The sequence below is a fragment of the Chiroxiphia lanceolata genome, unplaced genomic scaffold, assembly GCF_009829145.1.
Source record: "Chiroxiphia lanceolata isolate bChiLan1 unplaced genomic scaffold, bChiLan1.pri scaffold_66_arrow_ctg1, whole genome shotgun sequence".
Classification (NCBI taxonomy): Eukaryota; Metazoa; Chordata; class Aves; order Passeriformes; family Pipridae; genus Chiroxiphia; species Chiroxiphia lanceolata.
In genome coordinates, this window is record NW_022476531.1 from 56,097 (window position 1) to 75,870 (window position 19,774).

General features: G+C 60.8%; 1 protein-coding gene across 1 annotated transcript in view; it reads left to right on the forward strand.

Moving 5' to 3' along the window:
• DNM2 (dynamin 2) overlaps positions 1–19,443 on the forward strand; it is a 31,221-nt gene extending 11,778 nt beyond the window's left edge. The window contains exons 6-21 of the mRNA XM_032677572.1: positions 1,333–1,493; positions 1,627–1,769; positions 2,221–2,356; positions 4,614–4,681; positions 4,833–4,971; positions 5,779–5,865; positions 5,988–6,058; positions 6,766–6,795; positions 9,101–9,152; positions 10,619–10,630; positions 13,708–13,821; positions 16,419–16,528; positions 16,765–16,876; positions 17,122–17,286; positions 18,709–19,004; positions 19,125–19,443. Of these exons, the coding sequence (XP_032533463.1) occupies positions 1,333–1,493; positions 1,627–1,769; positions 2,221–2,356; positions 4,614–4,681; positions 4,833–4,971; positions 5,779–5,865; positions 5,988–6,058; positions 6,766–6,795; positions 9,101–9,152; positions 10,619–10,630; positions 13,708–13,821; positions 16,419–16,528; positions 16,765–16,876; positions 17,122–17,286; positions 18,709–19,004; positions 19,125–19,443 (2,015 nt within the window). The remainder of the gene's footprint in view (positions 1–1,332; positions 1,494–1,626; positions 1,770–2,220; positions 2,357–4,613; positions 4,682–4,832; positions 4,972–5,778; positions 5,866–5,987; positions 6,059–6,765; positions 6,796–9,100; positions 9,153–10,618; positions 10,631–13,707; positions 13,822–16,418; positions 16,529–16,764; positions 16,877–17,121; positions 17,287–18,708; positions 19,005–19,124) is intronic.
• The last annotated feature ends 331 nt before the right edge of the window (positions 19,444–19,774 follow it).

Here is a 19,774-nt window from a genome sequence, read left to right on the forward strand (position 1 = left end):
AGGTCACTCTGGGTGTCCCCCATGTCCCCCTTGGGTCACTCTGGGTGTCACACTCAGGTCATTCCCTTGGGTCACTCCCTGTGTCCCCCTCAGGTCACTCTGTGTCACACTCAGGTCATTCCCTTCTCCGTGCTCTCCACCCCTTCTCCATGCTCCCCCACCCCTTTTCCCTGCTCTCCAACCCCTTCTTGATGTTCTCCAACCCCTTCTCTGTGCTTTCCACCCCTTCTCCATGTTCTCCCACTCCTTTTCCATGCTATCCCACCCCTTTTCCCTGCTCTCCCACCCCTCCTCCATGCTCTCCCACCCCTTGTCCATGTTCTCCCACCCCTTCTCCACGTTCTCCCACCCCTTCTCCACGTTCTCCCACGCCTTCTCCATGTTCTCCCACCCCTTCTCCGTGTTCTCCAACCCCTTCTCCACACTCTCTCACCCCTTCTCCACGTTCTCCCACCCCTTCTCCACGTTCTCCAACCCCTTCTCTGTGCTCTCCAACCCCTTCTCCATGCTCTCCAACCCTTCTCCATGCTCTCCCACCCCTTCTCTATGCTCTCCAACCCCTTCTCCATGTTCTGCCACCCCTTTCCATGTTCTCCCACCCCTTCTCCGTGCTCTCCAACCCCTTCTCCATGTTCTGCCACCCCTTTCCATGTTCTCCCACCCCTTCTCCGTGCTCTCCAACCCCTTCTCCGTGCTCTCCAACCCCTTCTCCATGTTCTCTATCCTCTTCTCCATGCTCCCCTGCCCCTCCTCCATGTTCTCCCACCCCTTCTCCACATTCTCCCACCCCTTCTCCATGCTCTCCAACCCCTTTTTCCTGCTCTCCAACCCCTTTTCCCTGCTCTCCAACCCCTTCTCCACGTTCTCCCACCCCTTCTCCATGTTCTCCAACCCCTTCTCCATGTTCTCCCACCCCTCCTCCACATTCTCCCACCCCTTCTCCATGCTCTCCAACCCCTTTTTCCTGCTCTCCAACCCCTTCTCCATGTTCTCTATCCTCTTCTCCATGCTCCCCTGCCCCTCCTCCATGTTCTCCCACCCCTTCTCCACATTCTCCCACCCCTTCTCCATGCTCTCCAACCCCTTTTTCCTGCTCTCCAACCCCTTTTCCCTGCTCTCCAACCCCTTCTCCACATTCTCCCACCCCTTCTCCATGTTCTCCAACCCCTTCTCCATGTTCTCCCACCCCTTCTCCACATTCTCCCACCCCTTCTCCATGTTCTCCAACCCCTTCTCCATGTTCTCCAACCCCTTCTCCGTGCTCTCCCACCCCTTCTCCATGCTCTCCCACCCCTCCTCCACGCTCTCCACCCCCTCTCCCTGCTCCCCCAGGGTACATCGGGGTGGTGAACCGCAGCCAGAAGGACATTGACGGCAAGAAGGACATCCGCGCCGCGCTGGCGGCCGAGCGCAAGTTCTTCCTGTCCCACCCGGCCTACCGGCACATGGCCGACCGCATGGGCACCCCCCACCTCCAGAGGGTCCTCAACCAGGTGGGACGGGCCCTTCCCGACCTTCCTCCCGCCCGGAAAAGCGGGAGCCGCTCGGAAAAGCGGGAGCCGCCCTGCGAGCCTTCCTCGGCTCAGCGCCCTCCTCTTCCTCCTCCATCCCCCCCCCTCCCCACAGCAACTCACCAACCACATCCGGGAGACGCTGCCCTCGCTGCGCAGCAAACTCCAGAGCCAGCTGCTCTCCCTGGAAAAGGAGGTGGAGGAGTACAAGAACTTCCGGCCCGACGATCCCACGCGGAAAACCAAAGCTTTGCTGCAGTAGGTTCCTCTGGGCCTCTCCCCCTCAGGCGCTGCCTTCCCGCCTTTCCCGGCCCTGGGAGCGTTCCCGGAGCGGGAACCCGATCGCTCTGCTCTTCCCCGTCTTGGGAAGAGCTGGAATAGCCACGTGGTCGGGCCCTGCAGCTCCAGAGGGGAGGGATGGGGAAAAGCTGCTCCCAGGAATGCCCCTGGAGCATCCCTAGAGGCTGGGATCAGCATTCCCTGCCTTCCATGTCCTGCCTGCTCCGAAGGGAAGGGTTTGCTGTTGGAATTGGAAGCATTGGCCGCCTCCATCCCTGGCAGACCCTCCTCCCAGAGGGCAGGAAAACCGGGATTTTTGGATTTTTGGTTCTCCCTCCCCAGCCGGAGGAACCGGGGGAGTTTTTTTTCCCCAGCCCAGCTGCGGGGTGGGATCTGGGAGCCCCTTTCATCCCATTTTTCCCCCTCCCAGGATGGTCCAGCAGTTCGGGGTGGACTTTGAGAAGCGGATCGAGGGGTCTGGAGACCAGGTGGACACTGTGGAGCTCTCTGGGGGTGCCAGGATCAACCGGATCTTCCACGAGAGATTCCCTTTTGAGCTCGTGAAGGTGAGGCCGGTGCTGAGGTCATGTTCTCCCACCCCTTCTCCATGTTCTCCTACCCCTTCTCCATGTTCTCCTACCCCTTCTCCATGTTCTCCAACTCCTTTTCCATGTTCTCCAACTCCTTCTCCATGCTCTCCCACCCCTTCTCCATGCTCTCCCACCCCTTCTCCATGCTCTCCAACCCCTTCTCCATGTTCTCCTACCCCTTCTCCATGTTCTCCAACTCCTTTTCCATGTTCTCCAACTCCTTCTCCATGCTCTCCCACCCCTTCTCCATGCTCTCCCACCCCTTCTCCATGTTCTTCCACCGTTCTCCATGTTCTCCAACCCCTTGTCCATGCTCTCCCACCCCTTCTCCATGCTCTCCCACCCCTTTCCGTGTTCTCCAACCCCTTCTCCATGCTCTCCCACCCCTTTCCGTGTTCTCCCACCCCTTCTCCATGCTCTCCCACCCCTTTCCGTGTTCTCCAACCCCTTCTCCTTGTTCTCCAACCCCTTCTCCTTGTTCTCCAACCCCTTCTCCGTGTTCTCCCACCTCTTCTCCATGCTCTCCCACCCCTTTCCATGCTCTCCCACCCCTTTCCATGCTCTCCAACCCCTTCTCCATGTTCTCCCACCCCTCTTCCGTGCTCTCCATGACCCTGCTCCCACAGATTTGGGGTGGGATGTGTCAAGCTCCTCCTTCCCCAGAGGCGATTCCAGAGGGAGGGAATGTTTTCATTGGAGTTGTTGCTGTGCTCGGCCGAGGTGGAGCCTGGGGATGGAGAACATGGAGAAGGGACTGGAGAGTGGGAGAATGGGATGGAGAGTGGGAGAATGGGATGGAGAGTGGGAGAAGGGGCTGGAGAGTGGGAGAAGGGGCTGGAGAGTGGGAGAAGGGGATGGAGAGTGGGAGAAGGGGATGGAGAGCGGGAGAAGGGGCTGGAGAGTGGGAGAAGGGGATGGAGAGTGGGAGAAGGGGATGGAGAGTGGGAGAAGGGGATGGAGAGTGGGAGAAGGGGCTGGAGAGTGGGAGAAGGGGCTGGAGAGTGGGAGAAGGGGCTGGAGAGTGGGAGAAGGGGCTGGAGAGTGGGAGAAGGGGATGGAGAGTGGGAGAAGGGGATGGAGAGCGGGAGAAGGGGCTGGAGAGTGGGAGAAGGGGCTGGAGAGTGGGAGAAGGGGATGGAGAGCGGGAGAAGGGGATGGAGAATGTGGAGAAGGGGCTGGAGAATGTGGAGAAGGGGATGGAGAATGTGGAGAAGGGGTGGAGAGTGGGAGAAGGGGATGGAGAGTGGGAGAAGGGTCTGGAGGACAGGAGGAGTGTCTGGAGAACAGGAGGAGTGTCTGGAGAGCAGGAGAAGGGTCTGGAGAGCAGGAGAAGAGTCTGGAGAGCAGGAGAAGGGTCTGGAGAACAGGAGGATTGTCTGGAGAACAGGAGAAGGGTCTGGAGAGCAGGAGAAGGGGCTGGAGAACTTGTGGGAGCAGCTGAGGGAGCTGGGAGGGCTCAGCCTGGAAAAAGGAGGCTCTGGGGGGACCTTCTGGCTCCCCCCAATTCCCTGGAAGGAGGGTGGAGCCGGGGGGGGTCGATCCCTTCTCCCAAGGGACAGGACGAGAGGAAACGGCCTCGAGTTGTACCAGGGGTGGGTTCAGGTTGGATTTTGGGAGAACTGCTGCGTGGGAAGGGTTTGGCAGCCCTGGCACAGCTGCCCGGGGCAGGGGGGGAGTGCCCATCCCTGGAAGTGCCCAAAGCCTGTGGATGTGGCACTCGGGGCCACGGCTCAGTGGTGGCCTTGGGAAGGGTTGGGAAGGAGGCTTTTCCAACCCAAAGCGTCCCGTGATCCCGTGAAAGCCTCAGGATTTGGGGTGGATAAAATGGAGCAGCCCCAGGGGTGGTGGGGCCAGGGATCCTGGGATGGATCATCTCCGGGATGGATCATCTCTGGGATGGATCATCTCTGGGATGGATCATCTCTGGGATGGATCATCTCCGGGATGGATCATCTCTGGGATGGATCATCTCTGGGATGGATCATCTCTGGGATGGATCATCTCTGGGATGGATCATCTCCGGGATGGATCATCTCCGGGATGGATCATCTCCGGGATGGATCATCTCCGGGATGGATCATCTCCGGGATGGATCATCTCTGGGATGGATCATCTCTGGGATGGATCATCTCTGGGATGGATCATCTCCGGGATGGATCATCTCCGGGATGGATCATCTCTGGGATGGATCATCCCTGGGATGATCCCAACTGCTCCCCCTCTCCCCGGGCAGATGGAATTCGACGAGAAGGATCTGAGGCGGGAGATCAGCTACGCCATCAAGAACATCCACGGGGTGAGGCAAGTATCCAGCCTGGAGCCTTCCCTGGAGCCACTTCCCTGCTCCACAGGGGTGGGGGGAGGACATCCCGTGGCTCCCAGGGTTGGGGGGAGCCCGGAGTGTGCAGCTCTCCCGGGTTCCTGCCGGGCTGACCTCCCTGTTCCCGCCCAGGACGGGGCTGTTCACGCCAGATTTGGCCTTCGAGGCCATCGTGAAGAAGCAGGTGGTGAAGCTGAAGGAGCCGTGTCTGAAATGCGTCGACCTCGTCATCCAGGAGCTCATCAACACCGTGCGCCAGTGCACCAGTAAGGTACTGCTGCCACCAGTGACACCAGTAACCCCAGTAACAGGGCACCTGGGCATCCAGGAGCTCATCCACACCCTGCACCAGTAAGGTACTGCTACCACCAGTGACACCAGTAACACCAGTGACACCAGTAACAGGGCACCTGGGCATCCAGGAGCTCATCCACACCCTGCACCAGTAAGGTACTGCTGCCACCAGTGACACCAGTAACACCAGTGACACCAGTAACAGGGCACCTGGGCATCCAGGAGCTCATCCACACCCTGCACCAGTGCACCAGTAAGGTACTGCTGCCACCAGTAACACCAGTAACAGCACTGTGTGCCAGTGTGTCAGTCAGGTAGGGGTCACACCAGTAACACCAGTAAGGGACTGGCTGCACCAGTAACACCAGTAAGGGACTACCTGCACCAGTAACACCAGTAAGGGACTACCTGCACCAGTAACACCAGTAAGGGACCGGCTGCACCAGTAACACCAGTAAGGGACCGGCTGCACCAGTAACACCAGTAAGGGACTGGCTGCACCAGTAACACCAGTAACTCGGCAGGACCTGCTTTGGGTGGATTTGGTGGAGAACCGAGTCCATGTCCTCATGTCAGGACCTGCTTTGGGTGGATTTGACACAGAACCGAGTCGGTGCCGTTGAGCAGGACCTGCTCTGGGTGGATTTGGCACAGAACCGAGCCCGTGTCCTCACAGCAGGACCTGCTCTGGGTGGCTTTGGCACAGAACCGAGCCCGTGTCCTCACGGCACTGCCACAGTCCCTCCGCAGCGGTTTTTCCCCGTCCTTCTCCCTCTCTTTTCAGCTCGGTTCCTACCCCAGGTTGCGGGAGGAGACGGAGCGAATCGTCACCACCCACATCCGGGAGCGCGAGGGCAAAACCAAGGACCAGGTGAGCCCACCCGGGGCCATCCCCCCCCATCCCACCCCATCCCACCCCATCCCGGCCCCTCGTGCATCCCTGGGGCTCCATCTCGGCTCCCTGGGAATTCCCACCCTCCCTGATCCCTCCAGATCCTGCTGCTGATCGACATCGAGCTCTCCTACATCAACACCAACCACGAGGATTTCATCGGATTTGCCAAGTGAGTCCTTTCCCAAGGGAGGGGGGGGGATAAATCCCAAACTCTCCGTCGGTGAGGTTTGTGGTCCCATCCCCGGCCTGGGGGGGGGGGGTTTGTGTTATCCTGGGATTGTGTTATCCTTCTGGGATCGGCCATGGGAAGGCTGGAGCCTCCCCCATCCCGTCGTCACCCACCAAATCCACACCTTTGGCACCTTTGGCACCTTTGGCACCCGATTCCCTCGGGTCTGGGAAGACGGGAGCTTCCGCTTCTCCTCTTGCCACCGCCCGCTTTGAGGGCTGGGAAGAGCTGGAACGGGGGTGTCCGGCCTCCGGGGCCACCTGGATGAATCCCCGTGGTTCAGGCTGTTGGAACAACCCTCGTCCCGTCCCCTGGAGCTGGAACTGAGCAGGGAATGCCCCCTGTCCTCTGTCCCTGCTGCCTTCTCCCAAAGGAAGGCCGGTGTTTTCCGGCCCCGAACCAGCCGGGAACCTTCCGGAAGCCCCGGGAGCTCTGGCACCTGGAGCCCGCACCCACTCCTGCTCCTTAAATTCCCCACAGCCTTCCTCCTGTTTTCTCTTCTCCCTCTTTTTTTTTTTCTTCTCTCCTGTCTCTGCCTTTCCACCTCTGGTCGCGTTCCTTCCTCTCCTCCTGCTCTCTGCTGTTTCCCCTCGGATCCGTCACCTCTCTCTGTCTCTCCGGACTCTTCCGATCCTCTCCCGCCCCAGCTGTTTCACTGAGCAGCACGTGGCGACCGGGTGGGTACCGGCGGCAGGACCCCCTTCCCACAGCCCCCGGCAGCTTCCCCCCTGGATCCGGGAGCTGGGGAGCTTCCCCTTTGGAGCTGGGAGCTGGGGAGCTTTCCCCATGGAGCTGGAGAGCTTCCCTTTGGAGCTGGGAGCTGGGCAGCTTTCCCACCTGGATCCGGGAGCTGGGGAGCTTCCCTTTGGGTTCAGGAGCTTTCCCCATGGAGCTGGAGAGCTTCCCTTTGGATCTGGGAGCTGGGGAGCTTCCCGCCTGGATCCGGGAGCTGGGGAGCTTCCCCTTTGGAGCTGGAGAGCTTCCCTTTGGATCTGGGAGCTGGGGAGATTCCCCTTTGGAGCTGGGAGCTGGGCAGCTTTCCCCATGGAGCTGGAGAGCTTCCTTTTGGATCTGGGAGCTGGGCAGCTTCCCCTTTGGAGCTGGAGAGCTTCCCTTTGGATCTGGGAGCTGGGGAGATTCCCCTTTGGAGGTGGGAGCTGGGGAGCTTTCCCACCTGGAGCCGGGAGCTGGGGAGCTTCCCCTTTGGAGCTAGGGAGCTTCCCCTTTGGAGCTGGGAGCTGGGGAGCTTTCCCCATGGAGCTGGAGAGCTTCCCTTTGGATCTGGGAGCTGGGGAGATTCCCCTTTGGAGCTGGGAGCTGGGCAGCTTTCCCCATGGAGCTGGAGAGCTTCCCTTTGGATCTGGGAGCTGGGGAGCTTCCCGCTTGGATCCGGGAGCTGGGCGGCTTCCCCCCTGGATCCAGGAGCTGGAGAGCTTCCCCTTTGGAGCTGGGGAGATTCCCCTATGGAGCTGGGAGCTGGGGAGCTTTCCTTTGGGTTCAGGAGCTTTCCCCATGGAGCTGGAGAGCTTCCCTTTGGATCTGGGGGCTGGGGAGCTTCCCTTTGGATCTGGGGGCTGGGGAGCTTCCCTTTGGAACTGGGGAGATTCCCCTTTGGAGCTGGGAGCTGAGGAGCTTTCCTCATGGAGCCGGAGAGCTTTGGATCTGGGAGCTGGGGAGCTTCCCCTTTGGGTTCAGGAGCTTCCTACCTGGATCTGGGAGCTGGGGAGATTCCCTTTGGATCCGGGAGCTGGGGAGCTTCCCCTTTGGGTTCAGGAGCTTCCCTTGTGGATTTGGGAGCTAGGGACCTTCCCTTTGGATCTGGCAGCTGGGGAGCTTCCCCTTTAAGTTCAGGAGCTTCCCCTTTGGATCTGGGAGCTGGGGAGATTCCCCCTTGGATCCGGGAGCTGGGGAGATTCCCCTTTGGATCTGGGAGCTGGGGAGCTTCCCCTTTGGGTTCAGGAGCTTCCTGCCTGGATCTGGGAACTGAGGAGCTTCACCTTTGGATCTGGGAGCTGGGGAGCTTCCCCTTTGGAGTTGGGGGCTGGGGAGCTTCCCTTTGGATCCAGGAGCTGGGGAGCTTCCCCTTTTCCCCTTTGGAGCTGGGGAGCTTCTCCTCCCAGTCAGCTTTGGAATTGGGAGCCAGGGAATTTGTCCCTTGGATCTGGGAGCCGGGGAACTTCTCCTCCCAGTTCAACTTCGGAATTGGAAGCCCAGAGCTTCTCCTCCCACTTCCCACCTTGGATTTTTGGGAGCCTGGAGCTTCTCCTCCAGCCCTCGGAGAGCATCCCCGCTCCTCCCCGGAATGCCGGGAGCCGCATTCCCGTGCCCAGGGATTCGGGAGGAATGTCGGGATCAGGGCAGGCAGAGAGCAGTTCCCCAAACACCCCCCCTTCCCCTGGAATCCCGGCAGGTCTGGGATGGGATCCCGCCCATTCCCAGGGACGGGTGCTCGGGAACTGCTGCTCCGGGGTGTCCCGGCGGGATTCTAACTGTGTTCCTGGATTTTATTCCCGCTCCTGCCCAACGGTTCCGCCCCGTCCCCCCGGTGCTCAGGAGAGACAGGTAGCTTTCCCTCTGGTGCAGGTAACGCTCCATCCCGATCCCGATCCCGATCCGGGGGGAATCAGGTGTTTTCGGAAGCGAGGCCTCCCTGGTTCTCGGTGGTTCTCGGTGGTTCTCCCGCCAGAATTCCCTTGGGAATCCGCGGCCGCTGCTCCACTTGGTGTTTCCTCTCCTGCCAGTTCCTCCCCCTGGAATTCCTTGGGAATAACGGTCCGTGAGGAAGGAGATCCCGGTGTCTGTCCCCCCCCTCTCTGCACCTGCTCCTGGGCAAACCTCGGGAAGGGGCTCTGGAATTCCACCTGACGGGCTTTTCCTTGGATCAGCTCATCCTTGCGGCGTTCCGGGTGGGAATCGCGTGGTGGCCCCGGCTCGGCTTTCTCTTCCCTGCCTCAAAAATTCCCTCTTTTCCCTGTTTTCCAGCGCGCAGCAGAGGAACACCCAGACCAACAAGAAGAGGGCGATCCCCAACCAGGTACAGCCGGAGGCTCCCGGCCTTCCTCCTCCTCCTCCTCTTCCTCTTCCTCCTCCTCCTCCTCCTGCTGCTGCTCCTCCGGGAGCAGGGCTGGCTCCCCAGGATATCCCCCTCCGGCAGCACTCAGAGCTCGGACAGTGGGATCCCAGTGGATCCCTAAACGTTTAAGGCCAGGGATGGAGACGGGAAAGCCGGAGCTCTGGGGCAGAGCAGGAGCAGAATTCCCGGCTAAAATCACCGGGATCTGGGACAAACCAGGCGGGAGGAGCTGCTGGGGGACCCAGCCCAGCCCTGGGGGTGGGGGCGAGGGGGTGGGGACAGGGAGGACACTGGGATGTCCTGGAATCCACGTCCACTCCATCCCATCCTGGCTCAGGGAATGGGGACAGGGAGGACACCGGGATGTCCTGGAATCCATGTCCACTCCATCCCATCCTGGCTCAGGGAATGGGGACAGGGAGGACACCGGGATGTCCTGGAATCCATGTCCACTCCATCCCATCCTGGCTCAGGGAATGGGGACTGGGAGGACACCGGGATGTCCTGGAATCTGTGTTCCCCCCCCCATCCCTGGGATGTCCTGGAATCCGTGTCCACTCCATCCCATCCTGGCTCAGGGAATGAGGACTGGGAGGACACCAGGATGTCCTGGAATCCGTGTCCCCCCTCATCCCTGGGATGTCCTGGAATCCATGTCCCCGCCTCATCCCTGGGATGTCCTGGAATCCATGTCCCCCTCATCCTGGCTCAGGGAATGGGGACCGGGAGGGCACCGGGATGTCCTGGAATCCATGTCCCCCCCATCCCTGGGATGTCCTGGAATCCATGTCCACTCCACCCCACACTGGCTCAGGGAATGAGGACCGGGAGGGCACCGGGATGTCCTGGAATCCATGTCCCCCCCATCCCTGGGATGTCCTGGAATCCATGTCCCCCCCTGTCCTGGCTCAGGGAATGGGGACTGGGAGGACACTGGGATGTCCTGGAATCCACGTCCACTCCACCCCATCCTGGCTCAGGGAATGGGGACCGGGAGGGCACCGGGATGTCCTGGAATCCATGTCCCCCCCTCATCCCTGGGATGTCCTGGAATCCATGTCCACTCCCCACACTGGCTCAGGGAATGGGGACCGGGAGGGCACCGGGATGTCGTGGAATCCGATTCCCCCCTGCTCCCGCTCCCGCGGGGGTGTTGTGCTGAGGGGGCCGTGCCCCTCCCGTCGGCCCCGGGCCCTTTGCTCCCTCCGGAAAAGCGGCTCCGAGGGATGATTAACGCTGGGAATGACCGTCATTAATTGCATGTAACGGGTTTTCTTCTGCTGTTTTTCTGCTTTTTCCCCCCTTCCCGTTTTTTTTTTTTGTGCTTCCCGCTCTCTCCCGTCACTTCCTTTCCCTCCCCTGTCCTGTCTCCTCATCCTGCTTTTTTTTGTTTTGTTCTTTTATCCCTTAATTTTGCCCACCCCAAGGGGGAGATCCTGGTAAGTACCGTGGAGCGGGATTAGTGCCGGAAGCAGCATTCCCGACATTCCCGACCCCCCTTCCCAGGATGGAGCACGCTGCTGGGAGCAGGGGGGTGGCATTCCCAGGGGCATTCCCAGAGGGATCCGTGAGGTGGGAATTGGCTTCGTCCCCTCCGTGCCCGCTCCTGGCTCTTCCCAACAGCCGGAAAAAAAAGGGGGATTTGGGGCCATCCCGAAGCTGGGACCTGGGACAGGGAGAGCTGGATCCTGGGATAGGGACCCTGGATCCTGGGATTCAGCTCCCACCTGCTTTTCCCGGCCCTTGGGAAGGCAAAATCTTCATGATTTCTTAGCCCAGAGCTGCTGTGGTGGGATGAGATTCCCTTGGGAAGGGAGTTCCTTTGGGAATGCACGGGGGGGAAGGGCTGGAAGTGCGTTATGCCCCCCAAATTCCCAGGTTTTTCTGTGGGATTTGAGGTTGAGTCCTACCTTGCCGAGGCCAGAATTCCTTGGTTCCCAATGTGAGATTATTCCTGGAGCTCTCCCTCAGCGTGCTCACTCCTGGGATGCAATTCCCTGTCCGGGATCCAGGGATCCCCTCGGAGGGGTGGGGGGTCCTGATCCCACCACTCTGGGAAAATGGAAGTGTCTGAGAGGGAATTGCCCCTGAATTATCCCCCAGTTTGGGATTTACAGCCTCGGGGTGGCCCCTCCACACCCCGGGGTCTCCCTGGGAAGGAAAACTGGGATAATCCCATGGCTCGGAAAACCAGGATAATCCCATGGCTCCTGCCTCCGGATAAAGTTGGAGCCGGAGGCAGGTGAAGCTCCCTGGCATCAGCCACCCCATTCCCATGGGAATGTGGCTGCACTTGGCACTGGATGCTTTTTCTCCCTTCCCAAAACACGGATTTGACGAGGCCGCCGGAATTCCCGGGGGCGGCCGGGAAGCTGCCCCGGTGTCCTGCTCTTCCCGGGAATTCCTGTCCCGGCTCCGGCATCGCCTTTTCCCGACTCCAGACGCTTCCATTTTCCTTCTGCACCATCCAAGGGGTTTCTGGAAAACCCCCCCGTGTTCCGGGCAGGGCCGCTCCCTCGCCGGGACGGGATCACACCGGGACCGGGAAGGGGAGAGCTGGGAATTCGGGATCGGAGCCGGGCAGAGCTCCGGGAGCTGTCGAGCCCCAGAACCATCTGATTCCCAACAAAATCAGTTGGTTTTAAAGGAACTTTCTCCCTCCTTCCTCCTGCTCCTCCTTGGCTTTTCCCAAAGGCTCCGGCTCCTGCCGGGCTGCACGGACCCTCTCCCTTTTCCTTGGAATTCCCTGTGAGCTCTCCCAGTGCCTGCCAGACCCTCTCCCTTTTCCTTGGAATTCCCTGTGAGCTCTCCCAGTGCCTGCCAGACCCTCTCCCTTTTCCTTGGAATTCCCTGTGAGCTCTCCCAGTGCCTGCCAGACCCTCTCCCTTTTCCTTGGAATTCCCTGTGAGCTCTCCCAGCACCTGCCAGACCCTCTCCCTTTTCCTTGGGATTCCCTGTGAGCTCTCCCAGCACCTGCCAGACCCTCTCCCCTCCCCCTGCTCCAAAGGCAGGGGATGGATCCCCTTTTCCTGATAATCCCCCCCCAAATCCCCCCTGGACCTCCCGGAGCCCCCCCTGCCCTCGCTCTGCTCCGCTCCCTTTCCCTTCGCCCTTTCCCAATCCTTCCTCCTCCCCACTCCTCCATCCTGGCTCAGTTCCTTTAAAACCAGCTGGGATCAAATTCCCAGGGAATGGGGGGGGGGTGTCTCAGAGGTTCCTGCAGGTGAAATCCCTCCCGTGCCACCCGGAATTCCGGGGCTCTGCCCTTCCCCTGGCCCGGAGCGCTCCGGCCGCCTCCGAGCTTCGCCTGTTCCTAACCCCGGGAATTTTGTCGTGGCTTCTACCTTGGGAAAAACAGAGCGACCCACCCCGAGGGATGTGGGAAAACCCTCGGCTCCAGTGGGGGAGGATCCATCCCGGTGTTCCCATAGGAGCCACGACAAACCCCGTGTCTAACCCGGCCCGACCCCAGGGTTGGTCCCGCTCCGGCCGCGCTTCCCACTGACCCCGGCACCCCCCGGCACTAACCCGGGTGTGGGGTAACCCCGGCAGGGCAGGGGCTGGCACAGGGAAGCTCCAGGGCTGGGAATCCCTGGGGTCCCTCCTGTCTGGGGTCCCGGAAAAGAATTCCTGGTGGGATGCTGCTTGGCTTGGGGTGGGGGTTCCCCGGGACAGGGATCCATTGTGGGGCTGTGGGATCCCTCCCTGGGGCTGTGGGATCCATCCATGGGGCTGTGGGATCCCTCCACAGGGCTGTGGGATCCATCCATGGGGTTGTAGGATCCATCCATGACATTGTAGGATCCATCCATGGGGCCATGGGATCCATCCATGGGGCCGTGGGATCCCTCCATGAGGCTGTGGATCCCTCCATGACATTGTAGGATCCATCCATGGGGCCATGGGATCCATCCAGGGGGCTGTGGGATCCCTCCATGGGGCTGTGGGATCCATCCATGCCATTGTAGGATCCCTCCATGGGGCTGTGGGATCCCTCCATGGGGCCATGGGATCCCTCCATGACATTGTAGGATCCATCCATGGGGCTGTGGGATCCCTCCATGGCGTTGTAGGATCCCTCCATGGCGTTGTAGGATCCATCCATGATGTTGTAGGATCCCTCCATGGGGCCATGGGATCCCTCCCTGGGGCCGTGGGATCCATCCATGGGGTGCTGGAGCCCATCCAGGCTGAGCCAGCAGCAACAGGGATTTGGGTTTGGATCATCCCGCTGGCCTGGGCAGCTTCTCCCACCTGACTTTGGGAGCTTGGAGAGCTTCAGGTGTCTCCCCCCCAACCTCCCCGTGGGATTGGGAGCTCGGGATCTCCAGGTGTTCCCCCCCTCACCCACTGCCAGCTTCCCTGTGGGATGGGGGCTCGGGATCCGCCCGGATGAGGCTTCTTCGGGGTCACTTCTCGCTCTCCTTCCCCTCTGGGCATCCCTCTGGAATCCATCCCGCTGTAACGTCTCCTTCCTTCCTCCCTCCCTCGCTCCCTGCTCCTGCTCCTGCTCCAGGTGATCCGCAGGGGCTGGGTGACCATCAACAACATCAGCATCATGAAGGGCGGATCCAAGGAATACTGGTTCGTGCTCACGGCAGAGTCGCTCTCCTGGTACAAGGACGACGAGGTACGGGGGGGAAAAACGGGATTCCCGGCGCTCCAGTGGGAAGATCCTTGGGGTAGGGATGGGGATCAGTGCCCAGGAGGAATGACAGCACCCAAATCCGGGTGTGGGGGCTCATCCAGACCCCGAATTCCCCGTCTCCAAACACTGCCCCGGACCTCAGGGTTGTGTGGACTCGGATAAACCCGGAGGCTCCGGCGGCTCCCGGGGGTTCCGAGGGGCTCTGGCTCCGTTTGAGGGGGGGTTTCCTTGTCTCCCACCCCTCTCCCAACCCCCTGACCCGGCAGGAGGGAGGGAAACCAGCTCAGGGAAAACCAGAGGAAGGAAAAAGGGGGTTCTGGGGGGGCTGCGCCGGTCTGGCATCCTCCGAGGGCACATTCCAGCAGGGAATGCTGGGGCTGGAGGGAGATGGGAGCTGGGATCGAGTCCTGCTCTCCCCCAGGCCCCCCCCGAGGGTGGAAAGACCCGGATTCCCTCAGTCCCTGGGATTTTGGGGTGCTGGAGTCCGCAGGTCCCCCCTTTGTCCTGCTGGGTGTCTGGGAAGGGGCTGCTCCTCATTGACCATCCCGTTGATCTGGTTGGGAATGGGGGGCGTCCATCCCGCTCCCGGTGTTCCAGGGTGTTGGAGACTCCCCCAGATCCCCCCTCCCAACCCTCATTTCCAAAGGGATTCCTCTGGGCTTCCCCCAGGAAGGGGCCAGGGCAGCTCTGGTGTCTCCTCCGTGGAATTTTCGGGTTTTCCAGCGTTTCCGCCCCCACGATCCCAATCCTGATCCCGATCCTGCTCCTCCCCTGACGTCACCGGCCCGGCAGCCAGAGGCTGGGAAGGGGTGGGGGGGGCCCTTCCCGGGATTTTGGGGGGACAGGGGGTGGGAATGGAGGTGGGCAGAGCCCAGCACGAGGTCAGGAAAAGGAGACACACGGACACAGCGTTTATTTCCCGGGACCAAATCCCACTTTTCCTTTGTTCCTCCGGTCTCCTCCCGGCGGAGGCGAAGGTCTCCCCCCCCCAAAATCCCCCCTAAAAGAGCAGGAACAGGTCGGGAGCGATCCCGGTTTCCTGCGGGGCCCCTCGGGGAGGGGGAACGGGATCGACCCGCGGGATGAACGAGGCTCTGTCCTCATCCCGCTCCCTCCACACCCCCCATCCCTAAAAACCAGCCCCCTCCAGGAGCTGCCATGGCATTCCCCCCCTCCCCCCACACGGGAATGCCGCCCCTGGAATCCGTGGGATCCCCTGGGAAGGGGCAATTCCAGGGAATCACCCCCAGGCCCCCCCCTTACCTGTGCTGGAGCCGGAGCCGGGCCGGGCCGGCGTAACCAATGTGCAGACTACTGTACAACACAGAGCCCACCTGAACAGGTAGTCTGAACACTGGGAACGCCGGCCCGGATCTCCTGCTTCCCGTGGGAATCCTCCTCGGGATTTCCTCCGCTCCTTCCTCTTCCTCCCTCCCTTCCTTCCTTCCCGAGGTTTTCCTCGTTGGTGGTGGTGGTTGGGGGGGTTTTTTGGGGCTCTCGTCGGAGAGGAGGCCGAGGCTTTGTCTGGTCCTGACGTGGCAGAGCCCTGGGCCCCGAATCCCGCCTGGAAAAGCGCTGTGGGTTTTTCAGGAAATCGCGTGGAGGAGCTGGGGGGGGGGAGGGAGGGGGGTGAAGGGGGGGCCGGCGCCGGGTTCGTGGCCTCTCCACAAAGGCCAACGTCACTTTTTGGGACCATCTGGAGACACAAGAGTGGAGCCGGAGCCGCCGCCGCCGCTGCTGCTGCTGCTGCTGCTGCTCTAAACAATTCCAGATGTGGAGGGAAAAAGGGGCCGCTGGAATCGGCTCCGAGGGCTCCGCCGGCTCCTTCCAGCTCCAGGGGGACATTCCTGGGGATCCCCGGTGGGAGCGGGGACGGCTCCGGGGGAGCCGACTCCATCCCGGAGGGACCAAATCCCAAATCTCCGGTGGGTTCCTCGGCATCCTTGGGAAAGGCAGAGCAGCACCCAGAGGGATCCGTGATCCCTCCACGTGCCGGGGCTCCGGGAGCAGATTCCCCCCATCCCAGGCTGGTGTTGGCCACGGGATGAGCCAGGGAAGCATCTCCTGGTGAACCATCCCCTGGTGGGATCTGTTCCAGAGCTTGGGATAATTTCTGGAGCTTGGGGTCCCTTCCAGAGCTTGGGATCTGATCTGGAGCTTGGGATCTGATCCAGAGCTTGGGATCTGTTCCCGAGCTTGGGACCTGATCTGGAGCTTGGATCCGTTTCAGAGCTTGGGATCCATTCTGGAGCTTGGGACCTGTTCCCAAGCTTGGGATCTGTTCTGGAGCTTGGGATAATTTCTGGAGCTCGGGATAATTTCTGGAGCTTGGGATAATTTCTGGAGCTTGGGATCTGATCCAGAGCTTGGGATAATTTCTGGAGCTTGGGGTCTGTTCTGGAGCTGGGATCCATTCCAGAGCTCGGGATCTATTCCAGAGCTTGGGATCTGTTCCCGAGTTTGGATCTGTGCTGCCTTCCCAGGGCTGTGGGGGGTTTATTCCCGCTCCAGGTGCCTCTCTGGCATCCAGGACACACCACCGTGCTCATCCCTCCTTCCCTCTCGTCCCCCTTTCCCAGGAGAAGGAGAAGAAGTACATGCTGCCCCTGGATAACCTGAAGATCAGGGATGTGGAGAAGGGATTCATGTCCACCAAACACGTCTTCGCCATCTTCAACACGGAGCAGAGGTGCGGGACCCCCCCGAAATCCCGGGATCCCGGGGGCAGGGGGATGCCTTCCATGGATTTTCCCTGCCCTCCAAACCCTGGCCCCGCATCCGTCTCCTCCGAGGCCGGAGCGAGGGAGGGGGGGGGTTGTTTCTCCGGAGGAAGCAGCAGCTCATCCAGCGTTTATCCTGGGATTCCATCGGGATTTAGGGCTCCGGGGCTCCCCCCCGACCCCCGGCTCTGCTCCTTCCCCCCAGGAACGTGTACAAGGATCTCCGTCAGATCGAGCTGGCCTGCGATTCCCAGGAGGACGTGGACAGCTGGAAAGCCTCCTTCCTCCGGGCGGGAGTTTATCCCGAGAAAGACCAAGTAAACCCCCCCCCCTCCAACATCCCGATCCCTCGGGAGCAGGGGCTGCCCATGGCAGAGGCAGCTGGAGGAGCTGGGAGCCCCCAGCTCGGCTCCCACGCTCCTGGAAAACGCCGGGAAGAGGATGAAATTCCCACAGGATGGGAGCGGGGACCGGGAATGACGCGGAGCCAGAGGGGTCTCTTCCCGGGCCTTCCCTGATCCCGGAGGTGACTCATTCCCTGCTTTCCCCCCCCCCCGAGCAGACGGAGAGCGAGGACGGGGCGCAGGAAAACACCTTCTCCATGGATCCGCAGCTGGAGCGGCAGGTGGAGACCATCCGGAACCTCGTGGACTCCTACGTCGGGATCATCAACAAATCCATCCGGGACCTCATGCCAAAGACCATCATGCACCTCATGATCAACAATGTGAGCGGGGTGGGGGCGAGGGACCACGGGAGGAGGGGATGGAGAGTGGGAGGAAGGGATGGAGAACTGGAGGAGGGGGTGGAGAATGGGAGGAGGGGATGGAGAACATGGGGAAGAGGCAGGAGAAGGTGGGGAAGGGGCTGGAGAATGGGAGAAGGGGCTGGAGAGTGGGAGAAGGGGATGGAGAGTGGGAGAAGGGGCTGGAGAGTGGGAGAAGGGGCTGGAGAATGGGAGAAGGGGCTGGAGAGTGGGAGAAGGGGATGGAGAGTGGGAGAAGGGGCTGGAGAGTGGGAGAAGGGGATGGAGAGTGGGAGAAGGGGCTGGAGAACTTGTGGGAGCAGCTGAGGGAGCTGGGGGGGCTCAACCTGGAAAAAGGGAGGCTCTGGGGGGACCTTCTGGCTCCCCACAATTCCCTGGAAGGAGCAGCTCTTTCCTTCTCTTCCCACACCAAGGATTTCACCCCCAAACCCCTTGTCTCCCCTGCTGTTCCCACACCAAGGATTTCACCCCCAAACCCCTTCTCTTCCCTGACCAAGGATTTCATCCCCAACTCCCTTCTCTTCCCACACCAAGGATTTCACCCCCAACCCCCTTGTCTCCCCTGCTGTTCCCACACCAAGGATTTCATCCCCAACCCTCTTCTTTTCCCTTCTATTCCCTTCTCTTCCCACACCAAGGATTTCCCCCCCGACCCCCTTGTCTCCTGTGCTGTTCCCACACCAAGGATTTCACCCCTGACCCCCTCACCTCCCTTTCTCCCCCCAGACCAAGGATTTCCCCCCCGACCCCCTTGTCTCCTGTGCTGTTCCCAGACCAAGGATTTCACCCCTGACCCCCTCACCTCCCTTTCTCCCCCCAGACCAAGGATTTCACCCCCAACTCCCTTCTCTTCCCACACCAAGGATTTCACCCCCAACTCCCTTCTCTTCCCACACCAAGGATTTCACCCCCAACTCCCTTCTCTTCCCAGACCAAGGATTTCCCCCCCGACCCCCTTGTCCCCTGTGCTGTTCCCAGACCAAGGATTTCACCCTTGACCCCCTCGCCTCCCTTTCTCCCCCCAGACCAAGGATTTCACCCCTGACCCCCTTGTCTCCCTTTCTCCCCCCTGACCAAGGATTTCACCCCCAACTCCCTTCTCTTCCCACAACAAGGATTTCCCCCCCCGACCCCCTTGTCTCCTGTGCTGTTCCCAGACCAAGGATTTCACCCCTGACCCCCCTCACCTCCCTTTCTCCCCCCAGACCAAGGATTTCACCCCTGACCCCCTTGTCTCCCTTTCTCCCCCCTGACCAAGGATTTCACCCCCAACTCCCTTCTCTTCCCACACCAAGGATTTCACCCCCGACCCCCTTGTCTCCTGTGCTGTTCCCAGACCAAGGATTTCACCCCTGACCCCCTCGCCTCCCTTTGTGCCCCCAGACCAAGGATTTCATCCACTCGGAGCTCCTGGCCTACCTGTACTCCTCGGCCGACCAGGGCAGCCTGATGGAGGAGTCAGCGGAGCAGGCGCAGCGCCGGGACGAGATGCTGCGCATGTACCACGCGCTCAAGGAGGCCCTGGGCATCATCGGGGACATCAGCACCAGCACCGTGTCCACCCCCGTGCCACCCCCCGTGGATGACACCTGGCTCCAGCCCGGCCCCGGCCACAGGTGGGAACGCCGGGAACAGCGGGAACGACAGCGGGAACGACAGCGGGAGCAGCAGGAACGACAGTGGGAACGACAGCGGGAATGACAGCGGGAACGACAGCGGGAATAGCGGGAACAGTGGGAACAACAGCAGGAACAACAGCGGGAATAGCGGGAACAACAGTGGGAACGACAGTGGGATAGTGGGAGGAACAGTGGGAACAACAGGAACAACAGTGGGAGTAGTGGGAACAGTGGGAACAACAGCGGGAACAACAGGAACAACAGTGGGAACAGCGGGAACGACAGCGGGAACGACAGCGGGAACGACAGCAGGAATAGTGGGAACAACAGTGGGAACAGCTGGAACAACAGTGGGAACAACAGTGGGAACAGCTGGAACAACAGTGGGAACAACAGTGGGAACAGCTGGAACAACAGTGGGAACAGTGGGAACAACAGCAGGAACAACAGTGGGAACAACAGCAGGAACAACAGTGGGGAACAGTGGGAACAACAGTAGGAACAGCAGGAATAGTGGGAACAACAGTGGGAACAGCAGGAACAACAGCAGGAACAGCAGGAATAGTAGGAACAACAGTGGGAATAGTGGGAACAACAGTGGGAACAGTGGGAACAACAGTGGGAACAGCAGGAACAACAGTGGGAACAGTGGGAACAACAGCAGGAACAGCAGGAATAGTGGGAACAACAGTGGGAACAGTGGGAGCAGGGGGAACAACAGTGGGAACAACAGTGGGAACAGTGGGAACAACAGTGGGAACAGCAGGAGCCGGGGCGGGTCTGGGCAGGGCAAGGGGGCAGTTCCTGGAAGTGGGATCTGCAGCAGGGGG